Source organism: Schistocerca gregaria, chromosome X (genome assembly GCF_023897955.1).
Source record: "Schistocerca gregaria isolate iqSchGreg1 chromosome X, iqSchGreg1.2, whole genome shotgun sequence".
NCBI classification, from domain to species: Eukaryota; Metazoa; Arthropoda; class Insecta; order Orthoptera; family Acrididae; genus Schistocerca; species Schistocerca gregaria.
The window spans coordinates 679,553,486-679,572,395 of NC_064931.1; the positions used below are offsets into that span (position 1 = coordinate 679,553,486).

The 18,910-nt window shown below is 38.9% G+C and overlaps 1 protein-coding gene across 4 annotated transcripts in view; it reads right to left on the reverse strand.

Moving 5' to 3' along the window:
- The window catches only part of LOC126297745 (cullin-1-like), a 217,096-nt gene that overhangs the window by 40,569 nt on the left and 157,617 nt on the right, over positions 1-18,910 (reverse strand). For all 4 annotated transcript variants that reach the window (XR_007552574.1, XM_049988905.1, XM_049988906.1 and 1 more), the window contains exon 10: positions 2,134-2,397. Coding sequence is in view for 3 of the 4 variants with exons in the window: in XM_049988905.1 (XP_049844862.1) it covers positions 2,134-2,397 (264 nt within the window). In the remaining variant the exon portion in view is untranslated. The remainder of the gene's footprint in view (positions 1-2,133; positions 2,398-18,910) is intronic.

Consider the following 18,910-nt stretch of genomic DNA (forward strand, 5'->3'; position numbering starts at 1 on the left):
AGGAAAATAACTGATGTATATTTTGCAATATTGCAACTTATAAACAAAGAATGGTCAGTAACAGTCTGAAAGCTTCTATGCGTGTATCAGGGTACACTGAGCTGAGACATAACTGTTAAGAAAAAATTCAATAAGTTGTACTATTTCCATATGAATTAGCACTGAAGTTGGCCAATCAGCCTGTTGTGCAGTCAGCCTACAGCTACAGAAGCCTGCTTCTGTTTTGTGTGCATACAATGGTCACAAAATACTCGTACTTGGTGTGTGTAATTTGCCAGCAACTTTTTGGGATGTTACAAAATGTGTTTCCTTGCACAGATAGCTGTGGATGCATCTTCTCATAGGAAATGCTTCTTCTTATAGGATTGGAACTGTGGTCTCCCACCAGAATTGGTCTATCTGACAGGTCCATTGCTTTTGCCTCAAAAACTCTCAACAAAGCACAGTACAATTATAGTCAACATGAAAAAGAGGCACTCACCTTTATCTATCGGGTTACCAAGTTCCACCAATGCTTCTATAAATGGAAGTTCTGTTTCGTTTCTGGTAATCAGCCTTTAATGGCTTTGTTCAATTTTTCCAAGCCTATTCGACCCCTCCAAGACATGAGTGTGTGCATTCCATTTACAGAACAGAGAGGCATGAAGGAAACTGAGAATAACCTGGAGAGGCCAACAGCTGACCCACTGTGACACCCCAATGCTTCCTGGTCACAGCCCCACTCCAAACACAGCCATTTGTGTTGTGGTTTCAATGGCAGCCTATGCATGGGAAAGTATTCTCTAGTCTGGCTGCTGCTATTCTCCAACCAGTGGTGTGGGATGACACACAATGTTACAAGGAGGCCATTACTTGTTCTAGCAGTGCAGGTATGAATGGGCTACAATGTGCTTGGTGCCAAATATGGCAATCCTCTCTTGGCCATATGATGTCAGCTGATGTCTTGATGATAAGTTTGCCTATCCTCACCTTTCCATACAGTCAAACGCTGGACCACTGCCACATCTGAATACTCTACAAATCTGGATATTATATGATTGGACCAGCAGGTCGACACCCACAACGAGACCCCTTTCAAACTCTGTCAGCTGCTGATAACACTGTCTCTCACAAGTACATGGCATCTCAATGTCCTTCACAGTGATCTCTCAACGCCTGATGATGTTCACATCCCTTCCATACCCTACCATGTCTGGTAACAACACTAAACACAAACAACACTAATATGTGTGGATACAAAATTACCCTGACATCTGACCATGTCTTCTGGGTGCTTCACTTTCTTAGTTAGGTAAGCAAAAGCAAACCAAACAACTGCTACTACAACCATATACATGAGAAAAACTGCTCATTGGTAGTATGTGCTTGACACAGTCTCATGAGCAGTTTAGTGATTCATTCAACTGGGATGTCACTAGATACTGCACTGGCTGTCAGCAATGTAGCTGAGTGCAAGACTGGCAAGGTGTGCAATTTCATTGCATCAGATCACAGAGATCATATTGGTGCTGGGCTTTCCACATTTTGAGCATGAAAGGTATTAAGTGTGTATTCCAATTCTGTGAAAAGTACAGTCACCATAGCAAAATGCAGACATATGTGCAACAATGTAGCTGATTAGTTGTCATTTCAGTACTGGACAACAGCAGTCAGTTAGCAGTTATACTGCCCAGAACCATCTTCGGCTATGAGATACAGAAGCCACTTTCCCACACATATATTCCTACTGAATGCATGTCAGAGTACAGAGATAAACATGGGAGCAAAAACAGCACCAGCAAATCATTGAAGCTTGTAAGAAGGACTGGGGTAATGAGTTGCAGTATATGCTGGTACACACTGGTGGGAGGGATTGTTTTACTGCTACGTGCACATCTGAGATATCTCCTTGTAATTTTTATCTTTTACTGTAGATAAAACTAAATATAAATTATTGGTTTCTCACTGTTCATATGACAAAAATAGCCTTGCAACTTGAGGAGTGGACTTATAATATCCATTCCCAAATTCAGATAACTGACTGACTTGTTCTAGATAATCATTATACTTAAGCTTAATTTCAATAATTGCAAAATTTCGATTTGCAAAATGTGTGCTTGCATCACTCCATGAATAAAACTGAATTTTACGTACAACTTGATTGAGTGTATCCTCGAGTTCTGCTTCTTCAGGAATTCTGCTGCTTTTTTTCAGCACTAAATCACAAAATTTTGCAAGTAGTTCTGGTGACTTGGATGAACTATTTGCCAGCTTTGTCACTGAATTTCCATTGATAAATTTTCCGCAAGCTTTGTCAAGAGCAGCAGCAAATCCCGCATCATTCTTAAAAGATGTCAAAACCAAATAATTGTATTTCTTATACACTTCCAGTATAATCTCCACATAAATTTTTGGATCCTGAAACAAATATTTTATATCATTATGTACAGTAATGTTACTAAATTCTTGTTAAATTTGTCAAGAATGACTGTACACTAAAGTCTGAGAACTACATTGTGTAACATCAAAATATGTATGTAATTCTCTGTGACCAATAATAAAGTTATATATATTCAGTAATATTTCATTTTAAATGTACATTTCATCTTGTTCTGTGCCATATTTGTCAGTAGCAGCTAACTAAGCCATGAATTGTTCCTTAAGCTCTTAAGAAAAGTATTCATAGACAAATTTGATGAAATTCAGTTTCATCCTACAACTTCAAAACAAATAGTCAGTGTTGTCAACTATATTACATGTTTTTTTATTTCTTTTGTTCAAATAAGCTTTGTAATATATTAAAGTATTGACAATATTCTCTCTTCTTGGCAATATTTTCTAGTTCACAAAAAGGGGACAAAACAATGGTAAGAGATCACCAAATTTCATTAATATAAGCATTTTAAAAAAGCCATAGGAAGAGATGTACATTTTGTATAGAAAAACATTGTCATTGACAAAGAATATGAATACTGATAAAGGCTGTCAACTGATCAGAGTGTATTCATCTTGTTAAGATGTATTATAATCAACCAATCAGAAATTATTACTATTAGGACTATTTCATAACTCAGCAAAGATTTTTGACTGTACGCACCATAATATTCTCATGCAATAAAACCTGGTCCTCCCCTGTGTTCTATCTTTGGTCCTTTGTTGCTTCTAATGTAGTTTAATTATCTTTCGTTTGCAATGTCATGAGATAAAATGTTGTCCTTTTCACAAATGATACAAATACATGAATTAAAAAACAGTAACACTCATCTGAGCAAAAAGCAGCCTGTGAAAAATCTAAAAATATAAACAGATGGTTCAACGTTAACAATGGCAGTTTTCACAAGGTTCAATACATGTAGTTCTCCATTTGTCATGAAACAACACCAACTACAATCTGCTCACAAATGAAATGCAAGAAGTTGAAAGTGTTCTGTTTTTTGGGGACTACAAGTAGACCACAATCAGAATTAAGAAACCTCAAACCACACTTAATGAAGTGCCTTATTTCATTTATATTTGTAGTACACAAGAGCACAACTACATGTAATTTAAAAATGCAGAAATTAGTTTATTCAGCATATTTCACAAAATTATTTCTTGGTAAACATTTTCAGACTAAAAAAGAACATTGTAAGTATTACATTGTCTGTTAGTCTTCAACCACCATATAAGACATCTCGTCTTGAAAACTTATTGTGTAGAAAGAAAGCATTCAAACAAACTAAACCTGCACAAGAAAGGGCACTGGGATTCACAGCATGACTCATGAGAGTTAAAAATGGGTATAAACATAGCTAGAAGCACATTTAATAAAATGTTCTGGGCTACTATGCCATGGTCAAATGGATTATTATTATTTATTATTATTATTAGCGAATGTCCCCATAGGAGAACGATAAGCAGGTGATTTATCAATATTTCTTTAGGTTCTCCTTGTTTTGCCAATATTTCTTCATTTTCTCCCCAAAAGCCTTCTTTCTTTCTTCAGTCCACTTTGGTTGGTATGGTTTTGGTGCCGTCTCTGAAGTAAACTTCCACTTGTCAATTTTTCTTCTGAATGTATCCCTGTCTGATGCGTCTGTTATGTCAATTTTTGCTTTTGTCAAATCCTTCTTAACTTCAGTTACCCAGGGTATTGTTGCTTTAAGCGATGTCACATAGTCCAATAGACGTTTAGTTAACGTGTTTCCAGGTAATCTGTGTAGGTGTCCATAAAATTTCATTCGTCTCTTTCTGATGTCACTTTCGATATTTGATAGTTTTCCAGTTGTTTCGATGGTCTGCAGTCTGTATCCATCTTGTGTGTATCGTGGTCCCAGAATTTTCCTAATAATTTTTCTCTCTATTTTCTTAATATCTTGTAAATCTAGTTTTATATTCAGTGAGAGCGTTTCACTTGCATATGTGACTGTAGGTTTGATAACTGTGTTGTAGTGTCTGATTTTAGTTCCTTTTGACAGGCATTTTTTGTTATATATGCTTTGAACAAGTCCGAATGCTTTCTTGAATTTCTGTACTCGGTTGTTTTGTGCTATTTTCTCGAGTCCTGTTGGTTCAATAACTTCGCCGAGATACTTAAAGTGTTTGACTCTGTTGATTTCACCAAAATTATTATTATTATTATTATTATTATTATTATTATTATTATTATTATTATTACATGATATACATTAGTAATAATATAAACTCCATATGCACCAAATCTTTGATAAATCTGGCAATTTTGTTCATGTACTGTACACTTATATGGATTGAGCAATAACTTTTCAGCACTGAACTACCACACTGTTATATTTATTTGTCTGTGTGAGGAAAATGTGAAGTTATTGTGAGGAAAGATATGGCAGCAAAACCTCAAATTGGACAAACATTTGGATGGCTGGGGAAGGGGGAGGAGAGACACAGATGTGTCCATATCAAAATACCTATCCCAGCATTTTACTTAGTGATTTACAGAAATTACAGAAGATATATAAATGAGGGCAGCGAAACAGCGATTTGAAACCAACTGGTTCTGAATGTGATTCCAGTTTACCACCTTAACCAGTGTACCACATTATTCACAATAAATAGTTATACAATTCTATAAAATCACATTTTCAGGGGCATGTTTCAGAGTATTGACAACACTGATTAGAGGTGATATCAAACTTCATCACTTTACATACTTGATATGATGGTGACATCACGGTCTTTACCATCATTAAATACATGGCAGTACGTATGGTTGAGAACATAAAATGTCAAAAATATCTGATAACATAATTTAAAACTTTTATACAGAGCCCAGAAAAAAATGTAAAACTTCAAAATGCACAACACAGTCATCTCTTTGTCAGCTAAAATGAATTAAGGTTTTCTTCTTACACTTACTTTTGTCCTCTGTTCTGAATATAAAACATGTCCATTAAGTTGTGGCATTCTGAAATGAATATGTCACAGTCACTCACAAGAATAAAATGGCATGTATAACTTGTCTACGCCCAATATGGTGATGAGAAGTGAGGCTTCATTGCACATTATGGAATGGAGGGAGGAAAGCCTCAGTCAGATTGTTGCTTTTGCCACTTATTGCTTCTTCTGTCTCACCTCCAGTCACTCATTCTCTGATTGGTGCAGAACCTGGTCCAACAACATGCCAATTAACGAGCTCACAGAAGAATGGCATATGGTTCAACTTTGTCGCCATAACAGGTGCCTTCAATTGCTGCATACCCTTATGCATCTATACAAGAGTACCAAGTGTCACCACAATAGGTGTTTTCATTTGCTGCATTCTCTTATGCATCTGTACAACAGTACAAAGCTGACTGTCCCCTCCTGTGCTTTAGTAGCAGGACTAGGAGATACTGCACCTTCTGGATCATTTCCCATGTTTAATATATCTATGAAAGAACCTCTTTCTTGATAAGTGAATGGGAATAGATGAGACATTTCTTCCCTTGAATACATCCAATCAGCTCCAATGCTTTCAGGATCATGCAAAGCTCAGCCTGCAAATGGTAAATGTTTCTGGAAGGCAGTTCCTAAAGAGACAATAAGCGAAAACCACAGGACAGGTGAGGAAATTCCCCAGTATTGATCTGTAAGTATACAAACTGGTAAAGTATGGCGTTTATTAAAGAGATCATCGAAGTTAGGAAAAACATATTTAGCTGATTTCTTTTCCAAAGTATCATCTGATCTCAAATAATTCTGAGCCTTCTATGAAGTTAAAGTGATTACTTGCTTCACACTTTGAGCAACACATCAATATCTGCTAATATTCACAATTTCCAAAAGGCACTCAAAAGAGATTCATAAGTAGTCATGCAACAGTATGATCTGCCAGTTCCTGGGGTGCAGAACAGAAAAAAATGTAAGGTAGATGTCTCTGCAAGTCCCACATATGGAACTGTCCGAGGACATTAATAGTAGTGGTATGGCAGAAACTTCAAAGTCTCAGAAACAACCAATTGCCTGTGCAGGAAATCCTGCTGTATAACTGGCTCCAGCTGGTTTTAAGTTACTGATGCTGGAACAATATCTCCTGAAACTACACTAAAAGTGGCTAAGGAGTTATCTGGACTCTAAGACACAGACAAGACAGCAGCTGATTATATAATTCAAGATCTTTCTTACATAGCTAATGACAGTACCACTAAAATAATTTCTCTGAAAACTATGGTCCTTCCATGTTTAAGGGGTAAAATTAGTCACATGCCACGAATCAAAGTCATAGCTGGAGGAGGGATGGTTGTAAACTTCATTACTGGTATATACTAAGTCTCAAATGCCTGTTTCAGCAATAACTCTATCATGGATGAATGCTGCACACTTGTCTGACTTGTACCGGAGTGTAGAATACCACTACACTGGTGTTCTCCACTCAAAAAAGGAATGGGCTGAAGCAGTTAGAGGAATGTTTCATCAATTTATTCAGTACATAAACTGCAACAGCAACTGACTTTCTGTAGTGATACTAATCTCTTGACACAGGGGAATCAGAATCCTTAAAATCTGTTTAGAGCAGACACAAGCATATGAGCTACGCTGTTCCCAGCAGTTTCATTTCTTCCTTGAGCATAATGTAGCAGCCATGTTAGGGATTATGCTTTTCTCTTTCTTCATCAATGTATTCCTGACAGAGTCAAGTGAGGAGTTTACAGTGGCTCCCTCAGGCAGACATCAGTAACAACTTCATGATCAGGACTGCCGTCCTCTGATCCACTAGACAAGACCATAATCTCGTGACGTTGAACTGGAACTTCAAGATTTGTTGCTGTCCTTGATATTTTGTTTTTCTTTATCACCTCACCTGGAATATACAGTATTTTGTTGCTGTTTGTTCCTTTCTGGGCATATTCATAGGTTTTATCAGTTTCACATTCTGCACTTGCATACAGAAGTGCAGGTGTTTTGTATTTTAAGTAAATGCCATCATTTACATGTTAATGCCAGTATTTGGTTTGAATTACACTTTATTCTCTGAGTTGTAAATTTCTTTATTTGTACACGCAACTGGTCAATTTCTATGATCAGGCCTTTCTCAAGAGAAACTTAACACCCTGCTGGGCAATGATTGCAAAATTTTCTATACATATGGTTTCAAATTCTTGATGAAATGTTTAATGACAATTGGTATCTGATCTAGGTTACTTCATTACTGACTTTATGAAAGTGTAGCCTTGGAAAGCGTTAAAACATTTTTTCCGTCTCTGAGTGTGTTATACTCTTAGCTCAGTTTCTCTTCAATGAAGACTAGACTTCCCCACTCCACACACTAGGCAGCTCTCCAAAGTAATCAACATAGCTTAATTGGGGATTATGTTATGTGCGTCATGGGATGCTGAACCTCATTTGCCAGACTTTCGCGCATCATGGTGAAGTGCCTGAATCATTGGCAATGGAAGCAGTGCATAGATATATTTGTATATTGCTTAAATTATGAGCAGATGAAACCTGCTGAAATGTACGCTGGTGACTTTGCTACATGAAGTTATGAATAAAGGATGCAGTCTTTTGGAGGTAATGGATGTAGATAGAATGGCAAGTCAGAAGTTAACAATCTTAACAGAAACCACAACCATCACCACCAGTTCCTCCTCCTCCTCCTCCTCCTCCTCCTCCTCCTCCTCATAATCATCATCATTATCATCATAATCTACACTGCAACTCACAGATATGTTACTAGAAAATACACTGTGAATTGTAATAGAGAAACAACACCAGTGTCAAATGGTCTTCTGGCATAGTTGAGCCATCCCAAAGGGAATACCATCACATTCCCAACAATGTAGTCGATTAACACATGATGCTCTGTGTACAATCTACCAATTGAATTTGGGAACAAAATTATCTACTGTGAGAAGAATGTTCATGGAAGGGAGAGGGCCTGCATCTTCAATAAATACGAAGAAATATAGTAAGGGTTGAAGACAGGATAAACTTACTACCCAGAACACTTGTCAAAATTTTACTATATTCCAGTAACTTTTCAAACCTCAAAGTCTTATAACTTAATGCAAAGAGGATTACTCTGAAGACTGTAGAGATTTTCAAGGCAACTGAAGAGATGGATGTGGACATGTAATACACTGTGATGATGAAGGTTCCCCAACGCACAGGGACACTGATAACTTCTTCATTTACACAGTACTCCCAAGAAATAGGGCCCTACAGGAGTTTAATACATGTTATAGCACTATATGGTTGCAGAATTAACTTGTTAATGGGATAAGATATACATACAGGATCTGCAGTGTGAAATGGGAACCAAACCAATAAAAGGGGTAGGCTGATCCAGGATGTGATAGAAGATGTGGAGCTCTTATCTTTAAACAGAGTAAGGCAACTGAACACAACTATGTGGGGTCATTATGAATATCAACATCTCCATCCTCAATTGGCAGATTTACTGCAAAGAAAAAAATTTGGTAGTCCTATGGAGACCCCCATTAGAGATGTAATAAAACAAAATCTGAAACGCAATTCAGTTTTTAGAATGCAGACTGAGAGAAACTGAAGGATATTATCAGGTCATATCTTTTCCATACAGTGGTAAATAGTATAGGCTTTAGGGCACAATTATTTGTTCGACTCATTCAGCACCAATATCTACAACAATGAAGCAATTTAGTAACACAGATGTGGACCCCTAGCTGATCAATCTATTTCAGATGTTGAGAACACCCATAAGGCTATGTCACAGCCTTAAATGACACAGGAAAGAAAAACCAGGATCATTAGTTACAGACACTGTGAAAATCATTACAGTTCCATTTTACTATAGACTAAGCTAAGTAAATGGGAACATTACCAAAGTGCACAGATACAATATAACCTCTAGAACACGATCTACAAACTCCTGCCACAACTAGTCAAAACACACATTATATCATCCACACTGAAGCTAAACGATTGATCAATGACTCAAAGGTGGAGAGATTGCTGAATATTTGTTACAGAATCTATACTGTGACAATGACCCTAACAGAGACACTCAAGTATATATACAACACCAGATATGGAAGACACTGAAGAGAATTTCACAGTCACATTTATGAAAGAGTCAGTTATGCTAGCACTGACTAAACTGAAATCCGATAAAAACACCAGGCCAGATAACATCCACAATAAAGTTCAGCAACAGGCAGCACCTCAGATTGTGCCATTCCTAATGAAACTTTTGAATGAATATTAAGACTGGGAAACAACTGCCTAGCAATGCCTGTAGTATAGAAGTTGCTCTTCTAGCATTCCATTCAGATTGCTCTTTCAACTGACTGAATATGCATCATTCACGAACATGGTCACCTGGCACAGTGTTTCCTATATTATAGTTTATATCTTCCTGATGACAGCTTGGTTTTAAATTAATTCTCTTTCAGTTAATATGAAAAGAAAACTAATTTTTTACAGTTCCACAAAAAAAAACCTCTAGAAAATATAGTAATTGCTCATGACAACCAGGAACTAGAACAGGTGCAAACCACTAAATTCCTGGGGGTTCACATTGACAGTAGGCTCAACTGGGAACAGCATGTGTCCCTTACTCTAAAAAGGCTTTCATCTGCAACTTTTGCTCTGAGTATCATTACTCATTTTGGTGACATCAAAATTTTAAAATCAGCTTCCTTTGGGTACTTTCGATCATTAATGAGTTACGGCATAGTATTCTGGGGTAATTCACCAGCCTCAAAATAAATCTTAACTGCTCAGAAGAGGGCAGTCAGAATCATGTATGGGGTTCCTCCACGAACCTCAGGTAGAAAACTTTTTACACAGTTAAGTATTCTGACCACAACATTTCAGTACATATACTCTCTGATGAATGTAGTTAATAAAGACTATGCTCAGTATGAAACAAATTGTTCATACCATAACTACAATACTAGAGGTAAAGATGATCTACATGTTGAACTAAAAAATTTAACACTTGTACAGAAGGGAGTAAAGTATGCTGCTATAAAGACTTTTAATGCATTGCCTAATTATATTAAATGTACAAGAGAAAATGAAATGGTGTTCAAAGGTATGTTAAAAAAATACCTGTTTGACCATCCACTGTACTCGTTAGATGAATTCTTTTCCAGAAGTAATGCCCTCCCTTAATAATAGATGTATTTAGTCTCTTAGTTATTAGATGGATGATACAATATTATGTTAATGTTATAGTGTTAATGTTATAGTTATAATGTTATATTGAGAATTGCTATACTAGTTAAATGACAGCTTGTAAATGAGAAAAAGTGACACTTTTTAATATCTATATCATTGTATTATATTACTATTCTGTAGCATTAATTGTATTTGTACAATTGTATTGACACGTTCCACATCCACATGTACGGATCTATGGAATACGCACACCCAATAAAAAATAAAAATTAAAAAAAGTGACAGTCATAGATAAAACTTTGTGTCTAAGTATAAAACACAGCAGGTGGTAAGTCAAAAAATTCATAGTGCTTACGAATTACATAGTTAATTATTAGAATGGATGCCACATGCTGGTATTCCACACAGTGAAAACTTGGAACAATAATTCCTCTGAATGCTGGAACTGATCATCAGCTGAGCAGGTTGTCTGCTAATGGTATTTCCACAGTTCCCTTGACCACTGAATCCCAATAGGATGAGGCTGTGGCTAATATCTTGACTTTCTTGTAATCCATGGAATGTTCAGCCACTGCACATTTGTTGGGATGTAGAAGGCAGATATGTCACTAGTGTTCAATGTACCTTTCTTGTAAAGTGTGTACTGTTTCCAACACATGTCATCTAGTTAAATAATTAACCACCTAATTCATAAGTATCACAGATATTCTGACTTGTAGTTTCTTATGTTTCATTCTTAGATGCATAAAGTTTTATCTATGAATGACTATCCTGCTGCCAACTGTTTTATCTTTGATGCAGATGCATTTACTCCACAACATTGTGTCAATTGGTTTTAATTCTGGCTTGCCTTGAAGACAGCTATATGATTATCAGCTGATATACTAGATGCATGCCCAAAATATGACGAACAGATCAGAGTATTTGAAACCAAACTAAATTTGGTGCAGACTGGCTTACAGTAATGTTTGTTACCAAGAAGTTTGCATATCATACAAAAATACAGGGTGAAAAAAAAATGAAAATAATGCCATCAATCAATATACAAGACCCTACAGCATTTCCTCAATTATATCGCCATCCAATAGCAATGAAGAGAAGTTTGATCTCCTCAGATGTGGCCATCGATAAGGACCACATGCAGGATTTCTGCAGACTGGGGCCTAATGGATAGTGTACATCAGCAGAGACGATCACCAGCTGTAGCTGCAATGTGCAGAACTGCTGGGTGACAAGCACCCTATATAACTGGCAGCTTGACTTGGCATGCTAAGACCAATTTGCGCTCTTTTATAAAGCCATAAGTAATGAGCCATTAACAATTGGCCTATGATGACCCTAATTTGGATTTGTAATTTAGCTTGGCTACTGACTGGACTTTTTGACATTAGTTTACAGCAACTTTGGCATTAATTCCTGACTATGAATTGTCTGGCAAATAGTGTGGTACCTTTTATCACTGCTGAAAACTGTATGCCAATTGGACATTTGACTGATCATAGCGAAATTTCTCTAAGTGGCCATTCTCTTAACTGACTTGTTAGTGGTTTACCAAACTACAGGGTCATTAGTCTTACTTCAATTAATGGTGAAAATTGTTGAGAACTTTCTACAATGGAATGCTAGATTACTTCATTCCAATAGCATGAATTTTTTCCACAATGTATGTACACACAAATTTTTAATTTTGATTTTCTGAAACTCTCTGAGGATTACATCTCTAGAAGGTTGTACAGCATATTTGAATACAGCAATGTACACACGCAAACAGTGGTTCACAAGAAATGGTTTAGAAACATTCACAGAAAAATTATCTGTAGTATTGGTCAAAGGCAGCAATCAAAATAACTGAAGGGGTTTTTACCCAATTGTGGTGGTGACTGAATGTCCGCACAGCTCTAATGCTCCACTGGGTTACATTGTGCCTAGCCACTGACTGTGAAAGAAGTTGTTATGGATCTGTATTGAAAAAAATCAACATATGTCAATAGAAAGTGCTGAGGGTCTGTAGGCAAGCTGTGTGGTACACCTTGAAAGTTCACTATTAACTTAAGTGTGTGAACCTCCATAATTCACCGACACTGATTGCACCTCTGTGGCAAATCTCTTCCAAAAGAGCTCAAACCAGATCAATCAATGTCAAACACATTACCTCTGGATTAATAGGACTCTTCCCCTATTTGTAGATGTTTACTTATGTGTTAAAGGCACTACTACACCCAGGTTTCATGGAAGTTGGTTAGCTACAATAAACAGCAGATTCCAATCCTAGGTCAGTTCTCCACTCCTGTATCTTTCAAATCTGTTTTTTGCTCTCTCACTTTCCTTATTGTGGCTCATTCCCACACCAGAGACCTTTTCAGGTTAGATGCATTTAACACGTTAGATTTCTCCATTGCTGATGAGGTAAATTTAGTGTCAGATCAAGTTCTGTATCAGCAACTGGAGTCCCTCTGCTCTGAATTTTCATTTCTGTTTTCCCTGGACTAGGTTGTACTACTGGTTTTCAGGCCCACATTAGGAGGAAAGAGTCCATCTGCCCTCATTTTTTTCAGGCATGACAGACACCTGTCACATTGCATGGATCTGTCAAGGCTGAATTAGACCATTTGATGTAGCTCCACGTCATTCAGCCTATTTCTTTCAGTGAATAGGCTACACCACTGGTCATCATTAAGCTGATGGCAAGTAAGCTTCATCTATGGGGCGACTTCAATTTCATGATTAATGTACAGTCTGTGATTGATACATACCCTTTGCCCTGCTCTAATGAGTTGCTCACAAAATTTTCAGGCAGCCACTACTCTTCCAACATTGATTTGTCAGAAACACACCTCCAGTTCCCCTTGGATGAGTTCACTAGGCGCCTTTTTGTTGCCAATACACCTTTCAGCCTATACCAGTATCCATGCTTGCCTTTTGGTGTTGCTAGTGCACCAGTAATTCTTAGCATCTTTTAGAACAGCTGATAGCTTCTGTAATTGGTTGCATGAACTATCTTGACAATATCATTGTTTTGGATTCTTGCACTGAAGAGCACTTTAGTGATCATTGTTTTCTGTTTTTTGGACTGCGGGTCTCAGTGCAATCTTGCCAGATCTCAATTTTTTTAGCCATCAATTGTGTACCTAGGTTTTGAGGTTTCTTGCACAGGGGTCAAGCTGTTGCATCACAATGTTGCCGCAACTGCAGTTTTACCTTGGCCAACCTCCATTAAGGAATTACAGGCATCTCTAGTAAAGTTGTATACTACCATAAGCTTTTACTGGACAAATCCAGTGTTGCTCAGCCACTGCACACACTTTTGCACAAAAATATGCCTTTTCTCTGGTCCCCAGATTGTGACTGAGCATTCACTTTGCTTATCTAAACTTCAATCTGCCCCATGCCTTGCCACTTTTCAGCTGTGTCAGCATCTTGTGTTGGCTACAGTTGCCTCTCAGCACAGTCTTGGCATGGTGTTGGCACACAAATATGCAGGCAGCTCTGAATGACCCATTGCTTATGCTTCTAAGACTTTAACTCCTGCTCAGCGTTGGTATTCTCAGACTGGAAAAGAGGCTTTAGTGATAGTGTCCACCCTAAAGAAATTTCATGTCTTCTTGTATGGTTCTAAGTTCCATGGATCACATGCTGTTGATTGCTCTTTTCAACCCTTCAGCTTCCATGCTGGACCAGGGGGCACATTGTTCGCAGTGGTGGCTCTCTTCCTCTCCCATTATCATTATCAGATCCATTACTGGCTGATGGCGGAACAAGCCAACACTGATCATTTATCTTGCCTGCTGATCATGCCAGACCTGGTGTTTGATTGGGACAAGTTGCTTTGTTTCTATTTACATATTGAGAACCAGAAATTGGTCGATGGTTTTCCCATCACTAGCACCATGATAGCATCAGCCATCGCCACAGATCCTGTACTTAGTCTGGTCCTCTCTTTTGTGCAGTATGGTTGGCAGAATAAACCCCAGGCCACACCCGGATCCCTTACATAATTACCTCTCTCCAGCACCACCCTTCTGTGTAATGGAGTTCTTTTGTTAGCTACACAGGACACTGCTCCTCAGGTTGTGATCCCCACTTCCTTATGCTGTAATGTGCTGCAGCTTTGTGTGTCGGTCATTGGAGGACTTCTGGCACCAAGGATTTGGCCTGCCGGCATGTGTATTGGCCATGCATAGATGAGAACATTACACGGCTTATCGCCGTGTGTGCTCACTGTGTTCAGCAACAGGTAGCCCCGCAGTCATCTTTTTCTCCCTGACTGATGTCATAGTGCCCATAAAAGTGTCTACATGTAAATTTTGCTGGGCCCTTCCTAAATCGGTATTGGCTCACTGTAGTGGGTGTCTATTCCAAGTTTCCCTATGTGGCACGTTGTCCGTCCACACATATGGCAGCCGCTATTTTGGCCCTGTTTAAGATTTTTGCAATTGAGGGGCTTCCATATATTGTGGTTACTGACAATGGCCCCAGTTTGTTTCTCAAGAATTTGCATCTTTTTGTCAGACTAGTGGTGTTTGTTGTCTCACAGCTCTGCCATTTCATCCTCAATATAACGGTGAGGCTGAATGCATGCTGTGGATGTTTAAATCTCAGATATGGAAGTATGTCTCTGGCAGGTCCCCTGAAGCTGCTTTAGACTGTTTTGAGTTTGTACTATTTCACTCTAGTGGGGGACAAGAGCCTGACCGAGCTGCTACATGGATGCCAACCATGGACACTCCTTCACCTGCTGCAATCGATGCTGCTTCCACTGGCGCCACCAGCTCCGTGACAGTTCTTGCCAGGTGCACCTGTTTGGGCTTGCGGTGTTGGCTGCTGGCTATGCATGGTGGGGCTCTGCTGCACCTGATGCCGCAGCAACTGCTGCCGCCTCTGCTGCTGAGTCCTGTGAGGCTGTTGTCTCCAATGCCCCTGCTGATGCCTCTGGTACTGACCACTGACCTCGCATCCCCAGTCCTGCCCTATGGCCTCTCACAAATGGAGGGATGGCACACCAACCTGCCCTCTAATCACTTCCACTCCTACTCACTGGTGCCTGCTTGCCACATGCTGCAGCAGTTGCAGTCATCGGATGATGAAATCGAAGTCAGCCCTGTCATTGGTGTTTTCTGTAACTTGTGATCTGAGTGCCGTATGAGATCAGTGTCCCCCCCCCCCCCCCCCCCCGACACTACCAGTGCGTTTTTTATATCAATGCTGTTTTTCTGCACCACACATTTTTCTGTGCCTTGTGTTTTTCATGTTACAGAGGCCTCTTGGCACACTCTGGTCAGCCACTGAAGAAACATCATTATTTAACTGAGCACAAATGAGTGCTCAGCCTATTCTTTGTGCTGTATTACTGTTGTCCAGTCAATGGGTCCAGTGCTATGAACTTCTTGCTATAACATGGTAAAAACTGCCAAGACTTATGACAACAACACCCACTCGGATAATAAAATTTTGATGCAGTTTGTAAGATCAAATTTCACACCAATTAATGTATAGGCTGATGGTTCAAAAACCACCAGCTATGCTAGAAACATGTTCTACATTCCAAGTTTACAGAAGTCTGATTTATTTAAATTAGCAACAAGACCAAACACCAAACTATGCAACTTGTGGCCATAATAGAAGCACTACATTTGCACTCACATATGGCAAATGCCTTATACATCATAACTCAGTGATTCACTAATTGTTTTAACAATTATGAAGAACTTCAGTGACAACAAAAGTGAAAACCCTGTTGTATACATGCAGACTGAAAACCCTGTTGTAGACATGATCACTGAAGTGCTATTATTGATGTGAAGAGAAGACAAATCTGTTATCTTCAACTGGGCAAAATGAAATAGTGAAATTACTGGTAGTGAAGTTTTTGACCACCTGGTCAAGGAATCTGCTGCAGCAGTGAATGCAACTTGGACTGAAATCCCAATTATGGATTAGAGACATGTTGTGTTTAGAAGCATGACAGAAGGATGGCAATGAGAATGGGAGCACAGTAGTCCCTTTGCATAAATTTGTGAAACTTGATAATACAATGAAACCAGTGTGATGGGACAGTTAGCAATGCAGTATGATGTAACGCACAATGCACTTTTCCAGTTCACTGGTACTACAGGCAGCCAAATCTAATACCATACAATGTAGCACGACTGTAACACTGATCTCATAACATTGGTATATTATGTCTGGGAGTAATTTGACTGTGTGGTACAATCTAACAGAAATTAAAAAAGAAAGAAAGAGCAAGGAGGGTTTCCTAAGATCTGAAAGACTTCCAAGGTAATTATAAAAGATGACAAAACCATGTGGACCACAAGACACAAGGTCCAATTTGTCCCATTAATGACCTAGTTAATTCTAAGAACATATGGTCTTCCTTGGCCTAAGTCAATTCTAGTATGAGTTTAGACATGAAAAGTTAACTGACGATGCCATACATTAGTAGATAAATCCCGACACCCTTCCATTCTGGTGCCCCATATCCAGCTAATGCCAGGTACGGACTGGTATGGTATTTCTCCAATACAATACCTGTACACAGGCTATAATTATGATGGGATCACCACTCCCACAGGCATTTTAAAGCTACTGCCAGCTCCCCCCTCCCTCTCCTCGCTCCCCTTCTCTCTTACCCTCCCACCCACCCCCCACCCTGCCGCCCCAAGGAGGGATCTGTGTACTGCTTCTGTCTACTTCTGGTGTATATCATGTGGCATCATTTTTCAAAGTGTTTGCGCACTGTGCAAATGAGGTGGAAACTGGGAACCAGCCTAGTATTTACCTAAGTGTATATGGAAAACTGCCTAAAAATCAAATTTGGGCTGGACAACACACCAGCCCCTGTCATTAATCTGTACCAGAAGTGGGCACTTCAATGCCCTCGGCCACCCAAGCAGGTCAGATAAATTCCGACAAAAGTACATCATAGCAATGATAAACAGCACAGACGCCTTCAGTAATCTCTGGTAGCATACAATGTTCATATCAATAAGAGAACTTGGGATATGCATAAAACTTACTCCTTTGAAAATATAAAATATTGATGCCGTCAGGGAGTGTAATGAGGCACCAATTTTAAGTGATCTGCCAACCAAGCCCCTCTTCAAATCATGGAATGGGGATACAAAACATCGTTGTACTTATATATGACCTCCAGGACATGGGTTCAGGGAATTCCAGGATTGCACTGTAAAATAAAACCTGTGGTGTGATGGAACATAATGAGATGATGTTCCCGAAACAAAATTACCACTGCAACATACAAAACCTCACTTCCTACCATGGTAGAAACTTCAGAGAAACCTGATCGTTAAGCTGGGACCTGTAACTACAAAACAGAGCATTATTTGTAGGAGTGAATTTGGATAAAAAGGAAGTATTGTATACACGTTTACTCAGTGGGACTTAAAAACTTGCATGCATAAACTAGCCACAGTTTGCTCTGTGACATGCAGAGTACCCATACAACACCACAGTGCTATTTTCAGCAGTACCATTACCTCTGCAGTCAATGTATGTGCACAAGAACTGTTAATAGAGAAATAACACTGAGTTCCACCAGACCAAGATGGGCTACTCATCATAAGACTCACTGGGTCTCTGGAACTGTGCTAGTGGAGTCACTGCTTGCCACTCTGGGAATTTACCAACTGATATAACTAGTAGATATGTATCAGCATGGAACTGGTTGCTTATGTAAGATCCAGAAGAAGTACAAAAATGTGCCACAATAAGTAATCTTGTTTCAAAACTAGATGGTGGGTTTATGGCAGGAGAGTAGCACATCAGCAATAAGAGTTATAAATATTCTCCATGGGCTTCAAAGAAAAGGAAGACTGAACTATGTCAATCATTATCAGCACACAATCTACTTCTTTATGGGACCCAATACTTATTACAACTTTACATAAAATTAAAAGGCAATAGAAATGACTGTGTAAACATGGAGAACAGGATATTCCTGAACATAAAATAATTCACTGTACACAATTCACATACTTACGCATATCAACCAGGTAAATCATGCGAGTCAGCTCTCCACCAACTTGTTGGGAAGGTGGAGAAAGCACTTCACTTCCAAGAAATAGCCCTCTGTATCTTACTGGATATCAAGGGGGCCTTCAGTAACACGACCTTCAATTCCATGGTAAGGGCAGCAGAGGTTCATAACCTGGGGACCACTATATGCAGGCGGACCAAGGCCATGCTTAGTGGAATGAAGGTAGAGGCTACCATGATGAATGAAAAGATGCTAATTAACACCACTAGGGGCTGCCCACAAGGAGGAGTTCTGTCTCCTCTATGGTGGAATCTAGTGGTGAACAAATTCATTGTGGAA